Source organism: Nymphaea colorata, chromosome 11 (assembly GCF_008831285.2).
Source record: "Nymphaea colorata isolate Beijing-Zhang1983 chromosome 11, ASM883128v2, whole genome shotgun sequence".
NCBI classification, from domain to species: domain Eukaryota; kingdom Viridiplantae; phylum Streptophyta; class Magnoliopsida; order Nymphaeales; family Nymphaeaceae; genus Nymphaea; species Nymphaea colorata.
Window position 1 is genome coordinate 18235093 of NC_045148.1, and position 16475 is coordinate 18251567.

The 16475-nt window shown below is 39.8% G+C and overlaps 3 protein-coding genes across 3 annotated transcripts; all 3 read right to left on the bottom strand.

Annotated features, from left to right (window-relative positions):
• Positions 1–1435: 1435 nt before the first annotated feature.
• On the bottom strand, positions 1436–6638 carry LOC116265051 (putative pentatricopeptide repeat-containing protein At3g01580). Its single transcript, XM_050080693.1, has 2 exons — positions 2785–6638; positions 1436–1562 (listed from the first exon to the last, which is right to left on the bottom strand). Exon 1 carries the CDS (start codon positions 5687–5689, stop codon positions 3329–3331), a length of 2361 nt encoding a protein of 786 aa, XP_049936650.1. The 5' UTR covers positions 5690–6638; the 3' UTR covers positions 1436–1562; positions 2785–3328.
• Positions 6639–8600: 1962 nt separating this feature from the next.
• On the bottom strand, positions 8601–9261 carry LOC116264857 (small polypeptide DEVIL 4-like). The gene has a single exon (XM_031645287.2). The coding sequence runs from the start codon at positions 9169–9171 to the stop codon at positions 9037–9039; it is 135 nt and encodes a 44-aa protein (XP_031501147.1). The 5' UTR covers positions 9172–9261; the 3' UTR covers positions 8601–9036.
• A 2853-nt stretch (positions 9262–12114) lies between these two features.
• Positions 12115–12249, bottom strand: LOC116264953 (small polypeptide DEVIL 4-like). Its single transcript, XM_031645426.1, has one exon. The coding sequence runs from the start codon at positions 12247–12249 to the stop codon at positions 12115–12117; it is 135 nt and encodes a 44-aa protein (XP_031501286.1).
• Positions 12250–16475: the final 4226 nt, after the last annotated feature.

Genomic DNA, 16475 nt, shown 5'->3' on the forward strand with positions numbered 1-16475 from the left:
GGGTTTACCTTGCATGGTTAAAATAGTTCATAAAGAATTTATCTATGAGAAAATAAAAGAGAATTTTTTGCTTTGAGAGAACTCAGCTATCAGTTCAACATCAATTGGGTTGTGAATATTCTATAAAAAAAAATGATTGGCCTTTGGAGGAATAAGGAGAGTACGTTTTTGTGAATTTGAGATCCATGAAAGTAAATGTCAACAATAACATAATTGCATGAGATATATGGATTTAAGATTAGAAGTATTCAATTGAACAATCAAGAAAATCGTGGAACTGTTCCCGTTCATAATTGGAGTTGACATCCTTGAACTTTGGGTTTGTTTTTCCTTAAAATTTCATTTAAAGTAGCCTGAGCAGCAAGGCTTTAAATGGATTGGACATTCATATAGCTGATTGAGAAAAAAACAACGAGAAAAAAATGATTGATTTCTGCCATTTAGTATTAGTTCAAAACATATCAAATGACCTTCATGAATGTGCTAGATATGAGATTAAGCAAATTAATGCACGAGCTATCCAATCAAACTTGTTTGTTCATAAGCATTCACTTTATTGAAAAGATAACTTTACATATAACACTATTAATTATTAGTCAAATTAGTCTACGTAATTCTCTCTCTTATGTGTCCGTGTGGGTGTGCATGTAAAACAAATTGAACCCATAATGAAAACCGTGGAAAGCAAGTTGAATCCATGATAAAAAAAAAAAAAAATTCGTTGCTCGACGGGAAGAACATCACAGCGGCATTTAGTTAATGAGCTCGTAGTAACCAAGCCCATGTCGCATGGAGCGCTGGGAATAATTTGTATTCGTTTAAAGAATGTAACACTCATAAAATGGTACTCCATTTTCAACTCTAATTACGAATGGGCTTTGTTGATGAGAAGCAGATATGAGTTGTCGGCTCCTGGTTCCCACCTGATTGGCGAAAAATCCGATTTATGGAGTTCATGGATAAAGTCAATCAAGTTCTTCAACCACCAAGATGGTGATATTCGACGAAGCCATTGATAAGATCATTAATGGCGTGGGAATAAAGTACCTCAATTTGGACGGGACGGCTGCGTGAATGCCGGGTAAGGTTTCTTGACAACGAATACGAAGTAATTGCTACAGCAGCTAGATATTGCTGTGGCAGCATAGCAGTTTGTTGCTGCAGCAGCAGTAGCAGCAAAGCCACACATGTAATATATACATATATATATAAAAGAGAGAGAGAGAGAGAGAGAGAGAGTCAACAAGACAATTTTTATGAAAAGAATTACAATTAATATGTTACATGTTTTAATTGATGTACTCTTAACAAGCTACACGAATTGCATGAGCTTCACATAAAAATCGCGCAGTCCTATTCACAGATGCCCCTTTGTACTGACTGGTAGGGGATTAAAAGATACTATGCTAATAGAATAGGAAAAGAACGGGAGGAAATGTCACCGAGACATATGGGTGACACAGGAGGGAGAACTCACTGTAATAAAAGGACCGGAGGATCGGAAACTAGTGGCCAGCAAAGACTTCACAAACTCCTTCAGTTCCACAAAGTTCACAATATTACTGCCAAATCAAAGAAAAGTTCCAAGCTTTTCACCATATATTACACAAAGTAGCAGACAGTACAGATTTACAGAAGGGAAACTTCAAGAAGATGGGTGTGTAAAAGATTAAAATCCATAAAGTCTGAGCGGTGGAGTTTGCACTGAATTACATATATAAAACACAAAATCTCAACACCGAATGATCATAAAATAAGAGATTAAACAACAGAATTTTAATGAGGAATCTGTCAAGGATGTCTCTGGTATGGTGCGATAGCTAAGTAGGACTCTTCAGAAAAGTTGTCATACCCAGGTCAAGACCACTTGGGTGAACCCAAGTTGACATGACTAAGGTGAAGGTGCCAGTGCAGCTTGGATCCAGCAAAGGAAAATTTGCTAATTTCTTAGATGAATGATTGATAGCATAGGTTGCCTTTTTTTTTTTTTTTTGAGAGAATTTTGTTTTGTGCACCCATGTTTTTTTCTGAAAAATGCCACATCTCCACCCATATCTCACACCTGTGTGATAGAGTTTAGAGTTTAGACTAAATCCCAAAGGCATCTTTGATGAACTTACCCTTGTGTTGTCATACACTTTCACAGGGATCAGATGCATCTACCTACTGGAGTTGAAATTTAAGAGCAGGGGGAAAGAAAAATGCCACATCTCCACCCATATCCCGCACTTGTGTGATATAGCATGATAGCATGTAGTCTAAGTCCCAAATGCATCTTTGATGAACTTACCCTTTTTAACACAACAAAGGGTTGTCATATACTCCTTCACAGGAAGCAAATGCATCTACCTACTGGAGTTCAAGTTTAAAAGCAGGGGAAAAAAATTGCAGATAAATGTAGCCAGGTGCAGCTTGTGAAAAAAGACAGCATTATGGTTTCATGACAACCAACAAGCATGATGACTATGTTCCAAGAGGATCAGAAAAGCGCTCAGTGCATACATGATCAGTCAAACTCAAGAACTGAAAGTCTGTGATATTGATTACAAGCATTACACATTCGTCACATGAAGAAGAAAAGCTTGCCTGAACTTCCTTGAAAAAACTTACAATTCGTGATCTAGTAGCAGCAGTGGGCGAGGAAGTTATTTTCTAATGATGCATAAGCATATTCAAAAATGAATTATTTGACCAAAAAATTTATATATGACAGTTGACGAAATCGAGCCTATGCCAACAAAATTAGACACGTGAGACCCATTTTTGAGAACAATTGGCACCTACATGAAAATTTCCCTTCCAAAAAGGCTACTAAGACATCCACTTCTAGGAGGCTTCTGGACTTTCACATCTTCCGTAGTGTAGCAATTGATGACACAGATCACAATCCTTGACAACTTAATCTCATCAGAGAACCATTAACCATGAAGCAGGTTATAACAACAATTTGTGTTCCGAAGTACTTTCCTTCCTTCCTCTTTGTCATGTCGCTTCCACAAATTCCATCAACCATGTCCATGTAATATTTTCCTAGAAGTTTGCTTTCCCACTTCTGGAATTCATTTCACTTGCTTAGAAATTGTGGTTTGAATGTCAAATGTAGCATTTTTCCAGAACAATCCAACTTCTGTCACTCATAGTTGCTCGCAGCAACCACAGCCCTAGGAGATGGCTTCTTTTACTAATTAGCATGTACAATGTAAATCCCAATTCCCAAGTCTCTGATCTGCATTTTTCGTAGATAGAGTCACAAATTGATGCTCTTGCCATTATCAGTGAAAAACATATTTCTGGATAGCTTCTTTAGAAACCAGAGTTTGCTAAAGATCTAACGATGGTGGAATTTATCTGAAGTTGCAGCTTTTGAATCATAATATGCTGGCTCGAGCAGGGAAAAACTTAAATCAGGAATGTATCCTTCATCCTTCATCATCAACAACAAGCTTTCTAGTGCCTTGCTCATTAAACTGAATCTGGGGTTTGAACTGTCCTTGGCTAGAAATGAGTGAACAGTTCCTCTAATCTGAATCCAACTACGTCCAGGCTCCTTTATGAGGCCTTTTTCTTTGATTTTTCCTCTTACCCTTGTTACATCATCCCATCTGCCAACAGTTGCATATGTATTGCTTAAAAGCACATAATACCCTGTTTCTTCTGGAAACATGTCAAAGATTTTTCTTGCTACGTGTTCTGCTAATTTAACATCTTTATGGAGCTTGCAAGCACTAAGCAAGCTTCCCAGAACATCAATGTCTGGATCAACTGGCATTTTCTTGACAAACTCCCATGCATCACTAAGATGCCCAGATCTCCCAAGCAGGTCCACCATGCATGCATAGTGTTCCATATCCGGCACAACTCCATAAAGATTGGTCATTGAATTATAGATTAACCAGCCTTGGTCAAGCATACCTCCATGGCTACAAGCTGATAACAATGCAACAAACGTTACCTTGTCAGGCTTCATATTTGTATTCAGCATCTCATGGAAGACTAGACAAGCATGATTTCCATTTCCATGCATTCCAAAGGCCCCAATAACTGTGTTATATGTAACAGCGTTCTTCTCCTTCATCAGTTTGAAAACCTTCATCCCAAGTTCCAGGTGCCCAGATTTAGAGTACATGTCTATTAGGGAATTCCCTACAGAAACAGTTGAATCGAAACCTCCCCTCATTGCATAACCATGAATCTCCTTTCCTTGTTTCACCATTGCCAAGCTTGTGCATAACCTTATTATACTCAAAAGAGTGATCGAGTTTGGATTCACCTCCACTTCTTGCAGATGTCGCAAGAGTTTGAAGGTCAATTCAGCATTTTCATTCAGAGAATAGCCTGTAATCATCGAATTCCAGACTGCAATATCTCTTTCTGGCAAGACATCAAATAACATTTCTGCTTCTTTTATCCTTCCACACCTGGCATACATGTCTACCAGTGCACTTCCAATGAAGCGGTCACATTCAAACCCATTCCTTATGACGAAATTATGGATTTCCCTTCCCTTACGAAGCATTTTCAGGCTAGAAAAAGTAGGCAAAAGGCCAGCTATAGTAACAGAATTTGGTGTTATACCTGATTCATTCATTCTAGCATACAGTGATAAACATTCCTCATGTTCATGATTCTGTGAATGCCCACCAATTAAGGTACTCCATGACACCAGATCCTTCATGCCCATACTCTCAAACAAGCATTTTGCATCATTGGTGCTGCCACACTTGCAATACATGTCAATCAAAGAATTCATCGCACACAAATCGTTCACAAACCCACTCTTCACAACGAGACCATGAACTGATTTCCCCAGCTCAACTGCACCATTCCTGCCACATCCAGGAATGACCATCGCCAGTACCACAGGGTCAGGGTTCAAGCCCTCCGACATCATCCTCACAAACAAAACCAATGCATCAGTCCACCTCCCAGATTGCACAGTTCCACAAATCATAACACCCCAACAAACCAAATCCCTCTGCATCATTTTCTCAAACACTGAACGCGCTTCCCCAATGCTACCACACCTCGCGTACATATCGATAATGGCGCATTCCACAAAAGGATTCGGATCAAGCCTCTGCTGAGCCCTCAAACTGCAAACAAAGTGGTGTATTTCTCTACCTTGTTGAAGATCCGACAAGCCAGAACAGGCCTTGAAGACGCACGGGAAGGTAAAATTATCAGGAGAAAGGCCTTCCCACAACAACGCTCCATACCATTCAAGCGTTTCTTCGAACAGCCCATGATTTAGAAGCCCCTTCAGAACCGAGTTCCAAGCAAACACAGATTTCGTGGGCAGAAGATGGAAGACACCGATAGCTTCACGGAGTCCATCGCCATTGACGTACATGTTCACCAACTGTGCTCCCAAGATTACATCGTTGGGGAGATAGCCACTGACCACTAGAAATCCATGTACTAGAGCAGCTTCCCTCAAAGAATAGGCATTCTGAGCAGATTTCAAGACCATGAACACAGCATCCAAATTGGGGAGTCTGCATGGTGGCCTTTGAGGTGGGCCTGTGCGTCTGAATCTGTGAGCAAGCAGGTTAAGGTGGTTCTCCGTCTTGCAGAGCTGGTGTGGAAGAGTAGGAGCACTGGTAGTAAATTTGTGAAAACTGGTTAGTTTTTGCTTGGCTCGGAATGGATGAGATTCCAGTCTTCTGATCAAGGTGACGAACCAAATCATCCCTTACATGTAAATTTGTGAAATGTCTTTAAATAGCTAAAATAGAATAGTTGCTGGTCGTGTGCCTGCATTTCATGTGCGTGTCAAGAAATGCCGTCTGACACTAAAAGCTCATAAAGGCAATAACATTTAACGAACCATAGTTTCAGCCACTTTCCCCTGGTGCAACCCAATGCCAATGGAGTACCCGATTGAGACAAGTGACAACTGATTCTTCTAAAGCACAACGGTCGCAAAAGCATAAACCAATTTCCCCATAGAAAACAAGAATCCCAAAGGAAATGAAGCAATTCAACCAATACCTAACTGAGAAAACAATTCTAGAAACATTGAGTGTAGACAATGCCGGTCGAGTTCGGATACGGAACAGGCAACGAAGCCCAATTAGGCTGCTGACCTTATGTGACTCAACTGCGCCATCAGAATGATCCTCCGACTCCGAGTACTCGTCCAAAGCCATCAGATGGCGGTACTTCAAACTGGGTTCAAACGCAGGAATAACAAAATTGGCGGGAAAGAACAGCTCATCGCTATATCTGGGATCAAGAACTCGCGAGCGAGTGGAGACTGTGGAAGAGGAGGACGACCAGGAGGCGGAGACGTCGAGGCAGCGAAGGCGGAACACAAATAGTAGAAGGAAAGCGAGCGCTGGCGAAGTGGGCAGTTCTTCAACGGCAAGAAATGGAGGTTGGGACTGGAGAGGGACATGGCGAGAAGCCTATATGGCGGCCTCCGACGGCCCTCCAGAGGAAGAGGCTGGAGAAGGGCATGCTCAGGTAAGGCTGAAGGAGTGAGGCATGGACCAAGTACCAACCGGCCAAGCCGACACGCCGAGGAAGAGAGAGAGGGTACCGTGTGGTGGTCTACTGGTAATGGTGAGGAAAGTGGCGGCTCGCCTCCATACAAAACCCCGACCAAAGGTGAGAGGAGTTGCTCACAGTAGCGAGAGAGTGAGACAGCGGCCACTCGTAAGGTTGAGACGGAGCCTGGGTCTTCAACCTTGGTTCCTCCCAGATAAACCATATGGGTTAAACTTGGCTCGTTCAGATCAAGTTTGGAGCTCGACTCATGCATGACTCGTGTATTGAGTGGGTGAGCTCGAATGGAGCTTTGAACAACAACTAAGCTCGGTCCAACCTTACGTCGAGCCAACTGGATTTACTTTGCATGGTTAAAATAGTTTCAAGGTTAAAGAGCTTATCCCTGAGAAAATGGAAGACGTAATTTTCTGCTTTAGAAATAAGTATACCACTTCAGAAGTGGTATAGTTATTGGGCACAAAGAGTTTGTTTGAACCAAACATGATACAAGCTTGATTGATCTACACGTGGATCACATAGATGGTAAAAATATTAGATGATTAATATTTAAAAAGTTGCTACTAATGACGCCATTCCTTCTCTCTTGTGGCAAAGGGATTCACACTTAGGTCAATCCACTCAGCTAGGTGTGCATAGAAATGCACGTAGGCTGAGTTCAGACAGAGCTTACCATATTAAAACTCGGCCTGATCACAGAGCTTAGATGAGCTCAAGCTAGTCTTATAGGGGTTGTTTGGTAACAATAACATAATGTTAATGTTCCATAAATCTACTCTAAAAATGGAGCAAGTTCATGGAACATTAGTGTATTGTTCTATGATCAAATCTGCCTCAATCTTCGAAGTAGATTCATGAAACACTCAAGTGGTGTTCCTGCGGCCAAACAACCCCATAAACATTGAACCCAAGTCCAAACACAGCTGTTAATGCACCTGGTTGAGTTTGAAGTTAGCCACCGATCTTACACTTTATTCAACATGTAATCTAAATATTAACATTATTAGTATGATATTTCTTAAATTTGATAAAGTTTATCAGCTAAGTCAAGGTTAATCAAACTTAATTGACAAAAGTTAGGGTCTTGGGTTCTAGTTGAGTAGAGTCTAACCTCAGGTGTGCAAAGCCCTTGTGGGTAATATTTGTTGAGTGCATCTTGACTCTTCGTTTCTCAAGCAATGCGGTTGTCGAGAGATCAAAGCTCAGAATTTGTTATCAGTGGACGAAAGGTTAACAACCCACTACCCAAAAAGTGGTCTGAAGGCGGCCCCTCCCCACATTCCCTATGCCTTCGAGGTCCTGAGCTACTACGTCTCACTTAATTTCTTCGATGAAATATGAGAACTTAACTTATTGATGGACGGTTAAGATATGCCATGGCTTCATGTTGAAGGGTTAACTAATTAGGCGTCGCTTGGCTTTGTTGCTTTTGTGGTGAAAAAGTTGTGGCCTCATCCACTAAGCAGCCAGCCATGTGCAAGATGGATACTGATATCAGCAACAACTTTCATGCTTTTGAGAGAACTCAAAACCCACACAATAATTTCTCAGTGATGACTCCAATGCAACTATGAAAATAAACCCGCATGGTCAACTCTCCCACTTCTAAAATAACTATTATTGTTATTAAAATTCATATTTTCATATTTGTGTGACATGAAAAAATTCATATTTTCATATATAACATTGGTTTTGAGGTTATTATTGGCATTCTCTCAATTCATTTCTTGGGTCCGTACTGACTTTGGATCCGGGCCATGTCCTATAAGGCCTGAAAGTGTTACCGACTTTTTAACCAAATCGGACGAACCCCATTATAAGGACTTGAGCCAGTTTGTCCGGGCTTGACTTGAACCTCATAGATTAATAGTTTACCAAGAATCTGCCTTTGGTACCTAATAGAAACGCGAACAAGTTCATGACATTGGCGCTTCTCCTACTTGGTGGTCATGCAAAACGCGAAAAAGTTTGCAAACTGTGCTTTTCGGACTACTTAAAATTTCATGAAGCACAAACGAGTTATCGAGACTGTATCTCCACAAGATGTGGACAAGCAAGTTCCACACAAAGAAGAATAGCACGACAACGCTATAAATCATGGAACTTCGAAAATTAATTTGCAGTAGCGCTTAACAAGGTAAATCAAGAACTCAAATAATTAGATCTCAACTCATCTTCAATTAGCACAAGATTGTAACTATTTACAGTGGGCTAGCACAGGCCAATACATGAACAATTTGTACTAATCTCAGATCAGAAAACACAGCAACCGGCCGGCTACTGGAGCATACTGTTCTTCTTCTTTCTTGTTGGTTCCAAAACGGGATGAAGTGATCAACTGCTTCTTAGACCCATCTTCACCATAGCCAAGGACTTAAAAAACCAGGCTCAAGGTCCCCAGAAGCAGCAAAAAGAGGCCAAAAAGTTCACCCCTTCAGGCAAAAAAAACTCTCCAAACCCATGCATCGGTTTCCAGGCCGGGGGTTCATCTACAAAATCCGCCGGACTCGGCCACTCGGCCGCCGGAAACTAGTCATGCCAGCAGAGGAGCATGACGACGCATCGCCGGATGATATAGAGCCTGGCTCTCTGCTCCCTGATAGCTCCTCCTAGACCTCTGCTGGACAGCCTTCTCTTGGAAGAGCCAACCGCTCCCATCTTCATGGCTGATGATATCTCTCTCGAAACTAAGGCACTGACTTGAATCAGAGAAGACCCACTTGGGTGTCTGTAAGATCTGCAGACAGAAACTGAGTGAAGTGCAGTGGTTGCAGAGGAGGAAGAAGAAGGTGTGTCTATATATAGGAGTCAGGGCTAGGTGGGTGCAGTGGGGAGTGGACCAGAGCTAGGGCTTGGTTGCTTAAAGTGACAGCTGCAATGTACAACAAGCGTGTGTGTGTTGCCCCCTGCCCATTGAGACAAGACCCTCTATGTGGCTGCCAACTTGCACCATCCTGATTTAAAAAGTCCAGAAAACCAATCCAAAAATTTGTTTAGTTATTTACTTTTCTTTGTCTACATACTTGAATGCCAAGGTAAAACATATGGGTATGTTTAGTTTATTAAAATAAGTTTGTTGTTTCAGTTAATTAGTGCAAATGTCCTTCTTACGCTTCCACCAATGACTCTCATTCCCATGTAAATGTCGTTGGACCTGGAAAATAGAAAGGACCTGTTCTTATTGACCTCTCTCTCTCTCTCTCTCTCTCTCTCTCTCTCTCTCTATATATATATATATATATATATATATATATATATATATGGCTTGACCGGATAGAGATCCAGATTTAGATCACAGATCCAACTAGGGAAATCAGTTGGATAAAGAGGTTATCTTCAATATTATTTGGTTTCTTCCTTTTCTAAATAAGGATCCTTCAGTCTTAGTCCTCCCTTCCTTGCAGAAGTTGGGTAGCCACAAATATTTTAAATGTTCAACAAATTGGAATGAAAAATCTTGTGGGAAATTAAATAGGTGTTTACCTTGGGAAAATACTTAGCAATGTTAATTATAAATAATGAAAACAGTCTAGCATGTTCAGTTTTTTTGTTGTCTTTATTTTGTTTGAATTCAATGCCTCACACATCTATGTTTATCTGCATTTTGTGGTGATTTTTAATAGTTTAACTTTTGTCACAATCTTACTGTTTAGTGACTAATCAATCTAACCAAAGCCTGGCTATTATCAAGCTTGGGTTTTTTTTCTTCACCAATTAACTTGAACTTTTAACACATTTGAAGATGGTTTGAGCATGTCAACTTATTCTTTTTACATATGTAGGTTTGAAATTGAATTTGAAGCTTAGAGCATTATTCAATGAAGTTGCTTATAAAATGTTCAGAAGCAACGCCCTCTTGCCCTCATGTGATGACCAAATAACTTAAACAAGTCTCATTTTTCCAAGAAGAAACTCATTCAAGTTCATGGTCGCCCACTATTATCCATGGTCCCTTGATGACAAAGCGGGAGAACTTAAACTATCATCTTAATCAAACCACCAATCTCCTTGTTTTCCTAAGCAGGCGTGTAAAACTACACCCAGTTTATTGTATTACTACTGTCTCATGGCTGCTGGCCTCACATGCTATATACTAAAATTTCCTTGCTTTACATAATTTTTTATCATAAAAAGAAAGGAGGAAATTAGCAAATATATATCAAATTAATGCCTTCTTGCAAATAAAAATTACTTGGTTTTGGTTAATGTTTAATATCTCATGAGCGAAAATACTCTTAGAATAGTCCAAATCGAAATTAATAGAGAGAAATAAATGTGTGCCTAGCCTAACTATCTTGGTGTCCTCTTTCTTCATTTTGTCGAGCCAGAGCTTAATACGGGGTGAGTTGGGATAAGCTAAACCAAGCACTCGGGTCAATTTTTGGTTGAGTTGCATTTATATGTACCTCTTTCTAAACTAGTTAAAAGCGTCACGAAACACAAAAAGAGTGGCCTGGTTCGTGAAGCTATGGCCCACATGTTCTGAATTTTACAAACTTGGTCAGGTTCTGAACAACTTAATTGTTCCATAAAAAGACTAGCAGGAACTTTCGGGTGAGCGGGATGAAATTTCACTGCTCGAGTGAAGGCTGAAGTCTCCCTCTTTCTCCATCCCCTTGCAATTAGGGGTGAACAACGAGCTCGAGCTCGAGCTCGACTTGTTAAAACTCGGCTCGTGTACGAGTTCGAGCTGAGTCATTTGCTTAATGAGTCAAGCTCGAGTTCATGAGTTGACTCGTTCAAATAATCGTGTCGAGTTCAAGTTCATTGAACTCGAACTGTTAAAGCTCGACTTGACTCAAAAATGATGTGTAGCGAAATATTAGACTCATTTTTAAGTTTTTACAAAAACTCATTCAAGTTTGTTGAGCCTTAATCGAGTCGAGCTCGATTTATGGCAAAGTAATAGTCGATATATTCAAACAAGTTTTTCGATCCTTAATCGAGTCGAGCTCGATTTATGGCAAAGTAATAGTCGATATATTCAAACAAGTTTTTCGATCCTTAATCGAGTCGAGCTCGAGCTCAACACGCAATTTCCGAGTTGGGCGATTCTCGAGCTCGAGCTGGCGGGCTCGACTCGGCTCGTGTTCACCCCTACTTGACTACTTTCAGTACCTTAAGGTGACGCTCTGGCGATACTTCAACTTGCATATTGATGCTCCTTCTTTTGTACCAAAGAGAGTTTTCGTTACAAGAGTTTGAAATGGAGACTAGCGGCCTGCAGCCTTCGCCCCATTCGGGAAGAAGACTAGCAATGTCAAGATAAGACAAGCCCGGTGACATCCACACTGATATCAAAGATTCAAAATCAAACAAGAATTGAAGCCAATATTGTCTCCAAATTCATCTTCTAAGTTAGAATAAAAATGTCAATATCTACATTGAAGATACAAGTTAGAGGGCTATATAGCATAAGCTTAATACAAGATCAGCCAAGATTTCTTGGCAAGGCTGCAGAGACCAGCAACTAATTAAACAACACTACAATTTTGACCATGCTTTGATCAAGTGCTTCTAGGAACCCATCTTCACCAGCAGGCATGCAATATCTCTACTGGATCTTGAATTGCGAAACCGGCCAATCTCAACTGTTCGGCGGTCAAATTAGTCGTGCCAACACAGGAGAATGATGATGCATCGCCGGATTATATAAAGCCTGGTTCTCCGCTCCCGGAGAGATAACCCTAATCCTCTGCCGGAAAACCTTCTCCTTGGCGAGCCAACCGCTCCCATCTTCATGCCTGATCCCTCCATTGTTCAGACCTTGACTTCAATCAAAAGAAACCAACAAAAAGCAAGAAGGTGTTCCCTATATATAGGAGGGGGGCTAGGTGGGTGCGGTGGGGAGTGGACCAGGACTAGGGCTTAGTCGCCTAAAGTGCCAGCTGCAAGGTATGAACATGCTGGTCTTTGTTGCCCCTCCACTAATTGAGACACGACCCACTTATATGATAGTCAACTCTCATACGTCCCGATGAACAAACATCTATTTTGTTAAAAAAACTTTGTTCTCCCTAGAATGTCAAGAGAAGCAAATGATGTATATGTTAATGTAATATATTAGTGGGTGGGTTATTGATTTAGTGTAAATGATGTTCTTACGCTTCCACCATAGGTTCTCAGTCCCAATGTGAATGTCACCGGGTTGGATTTACGAAGGACTTTGCTGTCGTGGACATGGCTTGGAAGTTGTAGCTATCTCAACACACACAAATATATACGTTTATTTAGTTAAGGCTTTCTAGCTTTTGTCCTACTCTCAATCACCAGATGCAATACATATGGATACATAATATGATGTGAGAGGTCGGAGGATTTCTCCATTCAAACTGGAAGGACAGATATATATATAGGAGCTGAAATCCGTTGCCCAGTTCACCCTCTGCCCAATCTTGCATTGAGTGGGTGTGATTAAATACGTTGTTCGATACAATATATTTGACAGTATGTTGAGAGAGGATGGAAGATTTTTCCGTTCAAACTTGAAGGAAAAATCCACAAATATATATATATATATATATATATATATATATAAATTTTATGGATCTGATTTTAAGAGTGATTTGTTAAGAAACATACATTAAACTAATAATGTTTTATAAATAGCAACTCTTATTACATCAAAATTTGATAGTAGAAAAATCAATTTTTTATTTTACAAAAATAACTTGAATTTTAAAACATGATTTACACTAAATTATTGTTTATAAATGTATTAGAAGGTTCACAGTTTGTTTAAAATACCTTTTAGTATAGATTTAAGAGGTATAGTTTTCGTCCCCTACTAAAACAGTACTCTCTCTCTCTCGAATATATATATATATATATATATATGGGTCTGAAGAGGCTCTCCTCAAAAGAATTGCTTGTTGAGCCCCATGCTTCAGGCTGTATGTGAACGCTACCATGCTTTATTTTTCCCGAGAAGAAATGGGGCGGAAGCTCATCGAACTCCACGCCTGTAAGACGAGAAGTTAGAACTGCTCAACCTCTTCTTTTTTATGCAAGCGAGGAAAACAACTCCACAATTTATTCTTTTAATGTCTCACGGCCATTGACCTCACAACTTCATTAAATATTGCTTAGCACACACTTCCTTTTTTTTTTTTTTCATCGTTGTTTTTGTTTTTTAAAAAGAAGATGTCTGCCAAATTCATATCCAAATACAGGTCCAAGTTCAAACTAAAAATATGGTTCTCCTTTTTTTGTTTAAAAATTTGATGAAAGTACTGTTGGTGTGAAAACCATACATGTCCATATCCATGTTGAAAAAAATTCTGAAAATAGTGCATTTTAAAGAAATTATACGAAAAAAGATCCAGATCAGAATCTGAAAATTCGGATTTGTGAGGGGGTTGGATCTAGAACATGTAATACATTTGGGGCCGGGTCTACTCACAATCAGATCCGAAACAGCCAAAGAAATGACAAATTAACCCCATTTTCTAGATCCAACCCATTTCCAACCCTAGTCGTAATCCGGACTCGAGTGATATATGTATCCGATCCGTTCTCGATTGCGCAAAAATCATGTGACTATGTTCCCAAGCCCTAATTGCATGGGCCTACAGTTGGTCAAGTGCCAACCTGCCCAATTGCTTAAACCCGTGGCTCATTTTTGTCTATCTCTAGACAGACCAGCACCACCCAAGAACAAATTTAGGGTTTCACTACTGCTTTCTCTCCCTAAAACAATTGAGGCAAGAAACAACAGTCATTTTTGCACTGTCCTTTGGTGTTATATTAGAGGACTGTCTCTTTGAGCTCCCCAATGAGGAGACAGGCCAATGCCTCAACTCAATTTCCCATGCCTGCTCCTCATGGCTCTGTTGATGATGAATGACATTGTTGAAGAAGAAGATGATGATGATTAGGGTGGTGGTGGTGACATATGACCTGTTTATAATTGTGGGGGGCTCACTTTACATAGGCGCTAGAGTGGGAGACATGGTCCTGTCCTACAAATTAAGGACACCCTTGTCAGGATGTGCCCTAGGATGCAATCTATGGGCATCTACTCATATAATTCAATTCACTAAGTGTTACGGACTAGACCCAAACCCTATTGTGAGATATCAATCGCTGACATAAATAGTATATATGCAACACCCCAGCCCACTCCCATGCCGGGCTCGGGCTCTTGGTTTGACTGATTCTAACCTGACTCCAAACAGTTTCTGTTCAAACCCTAAAAATGGTAGGTTTGGACTTATAAGTGAGAATAGAAAAACATTGCAAGTCGTATATTATTATTTTTTGTTCTTTGGTAAGTTTCAGAAAACTGTATGAAAGCTTATGACCTGATAGAAACTGAAGATAGTTTCCTTTTTTTTTTTTGGTTAATGTAAACCTTTTGTGTTCCTAATGTTTCCAATAAAATTATGGAGCACATTCTTGGAACTTATGGTAATTAGGGTGCACCCACTTGGATAAATGTGGTTGAATATGAATTATTGCCAACTTAATAAACTTGGGAGTCCTTTTCATACACAGAAGAAAGCTTGAAGTATGATCACTAATTGCCAGCTACCATTGATTAAATAAAGATGTGTGAGAATGATAAGACTTGAAATAAGCCAAAACTAGAAATGAAAGCCTCTCTGCAGATTTCATGTCATGCTCCAATTTCTTTTGTCTCCAAAATCATTCATTTCACGTGTTTGGATCTGTAGGCTTATCGAGCCATCATAGCCATGAAGCTTTAGAGTAGGACAACCAAGTCTACGGCTAGATTTGCCACTTATGCTTGTCTAGGCGAAAGGTTGTTTTATATTTTTTTGATATATATTGACATTGGTTTGTGAACCGAATCACAAGGCTGGTGATTTGGTGAATCGGCCGATTCACCGATTTAGTGAATTGGTTGTGAACCAGTCAAAAGTATTAAAAGAATCATTTCTAAAAAATAAAGAAAAAACGTATAGAAAATGCCTAAGTATTTTCTCCGTTTTCTAGAAAAGCATGCTTTGCTTTGTCTTAAATGCTAAGTAAGCACTCTCCCAAGTCTCAAAGCCTGTACTACCTCATCAAAATAAGGGAAAACTTTGACATATAGAAACAATCCGGTCGAAAAGAAAGCATCTCGAACACGTTCACAGGACGCTGCATGGACACGTTTGTGGAACATTATATTCCAGTAGCGGAGTCAGAAAAATTCGTTGGAGAAGCATTTGTTTAAAAAATACTTAAATCTAATGGGGCTCTTATATACATAATGATAAATATTTAAGATTCTCATTTAAAAATAAAGAACTTTTAAGAGACTGGTGTGAGCAAGTGACAATGTGGCTATGCCACTGCTACATTCTAAAGAACACATCGTTCCTATTACCCAACCGCCCTTTTGGTGTTGCATTGAATATTTTTTTTAGAAGAAATCAGAAAGTGAATAAATGACAAAAGAATCTAGCAAGTCTAAAATTGAAATTGTCAGATCTCAACATGAATGTTAATGGTGAGGATTTGAATCTGAATCGCATTAGTCAGATTGCATTGTATCCAGTTTGTGATCGAATTCATTTTTTGTGCCGAATTTTCTTACTGGATCTAATGGGCATCAAGATTCTATTACTTGTAACAATTCAAACACAGTTTCGTACATTCACTTCTGGATTTGATTCTGAGTTGCATTAGTTTGGAAATTTAGATCCACTCGTAGATCCACAAATATCTCTGATCTCCGACCAACCGTGGTAATAAGGGCGTGTTTGAGATGCTTAGATAAGGAGTCTGGGACACCTTGTTTAAGATGCTTTTCTCAACAACTGCTGGAGAAGAAGTGTCTCAATTGTAGGTTTGCGAGACTGTCCATTAAAAAGCAAATTTTTGAAGAAACATGTAAAACATCTCATCAACACCATGGATCTCAACTCATCTTCCATTAGAATTAGAACAAAAACACAACTATTTACACTCAAGAAATAAGTCAGTAGCCTAGAACAGGCTAATACAAAAAGGATCAGTCA

What these genes read in the sequence shown, in the direction of transcription:
- LOC116265051 (XM_050080693.1), bottom strand. Translation starts at nt 5,689, where the DNA reads ATGATTTGGTTCGTCACCTTGATCAGAAGACTGGAATCTCATCCATTC.
- LOC116264953 (XM_031645426.1), bottom strand. Translation starts at nt 12,249, where the DNA reads ATGAAGATGGGAGCGGTTGGCTCGCCAAGGAGAAGGTTTTCCGGCAGA.
- LOC116264857 (XM_031645287.2), bottom strand. Translation starts at nt 9,171, where the DNA reads ATGAAGATGGGAGCGGTTGGCTCTTCCAAGAGAAGGCTGTCCAGCAGA.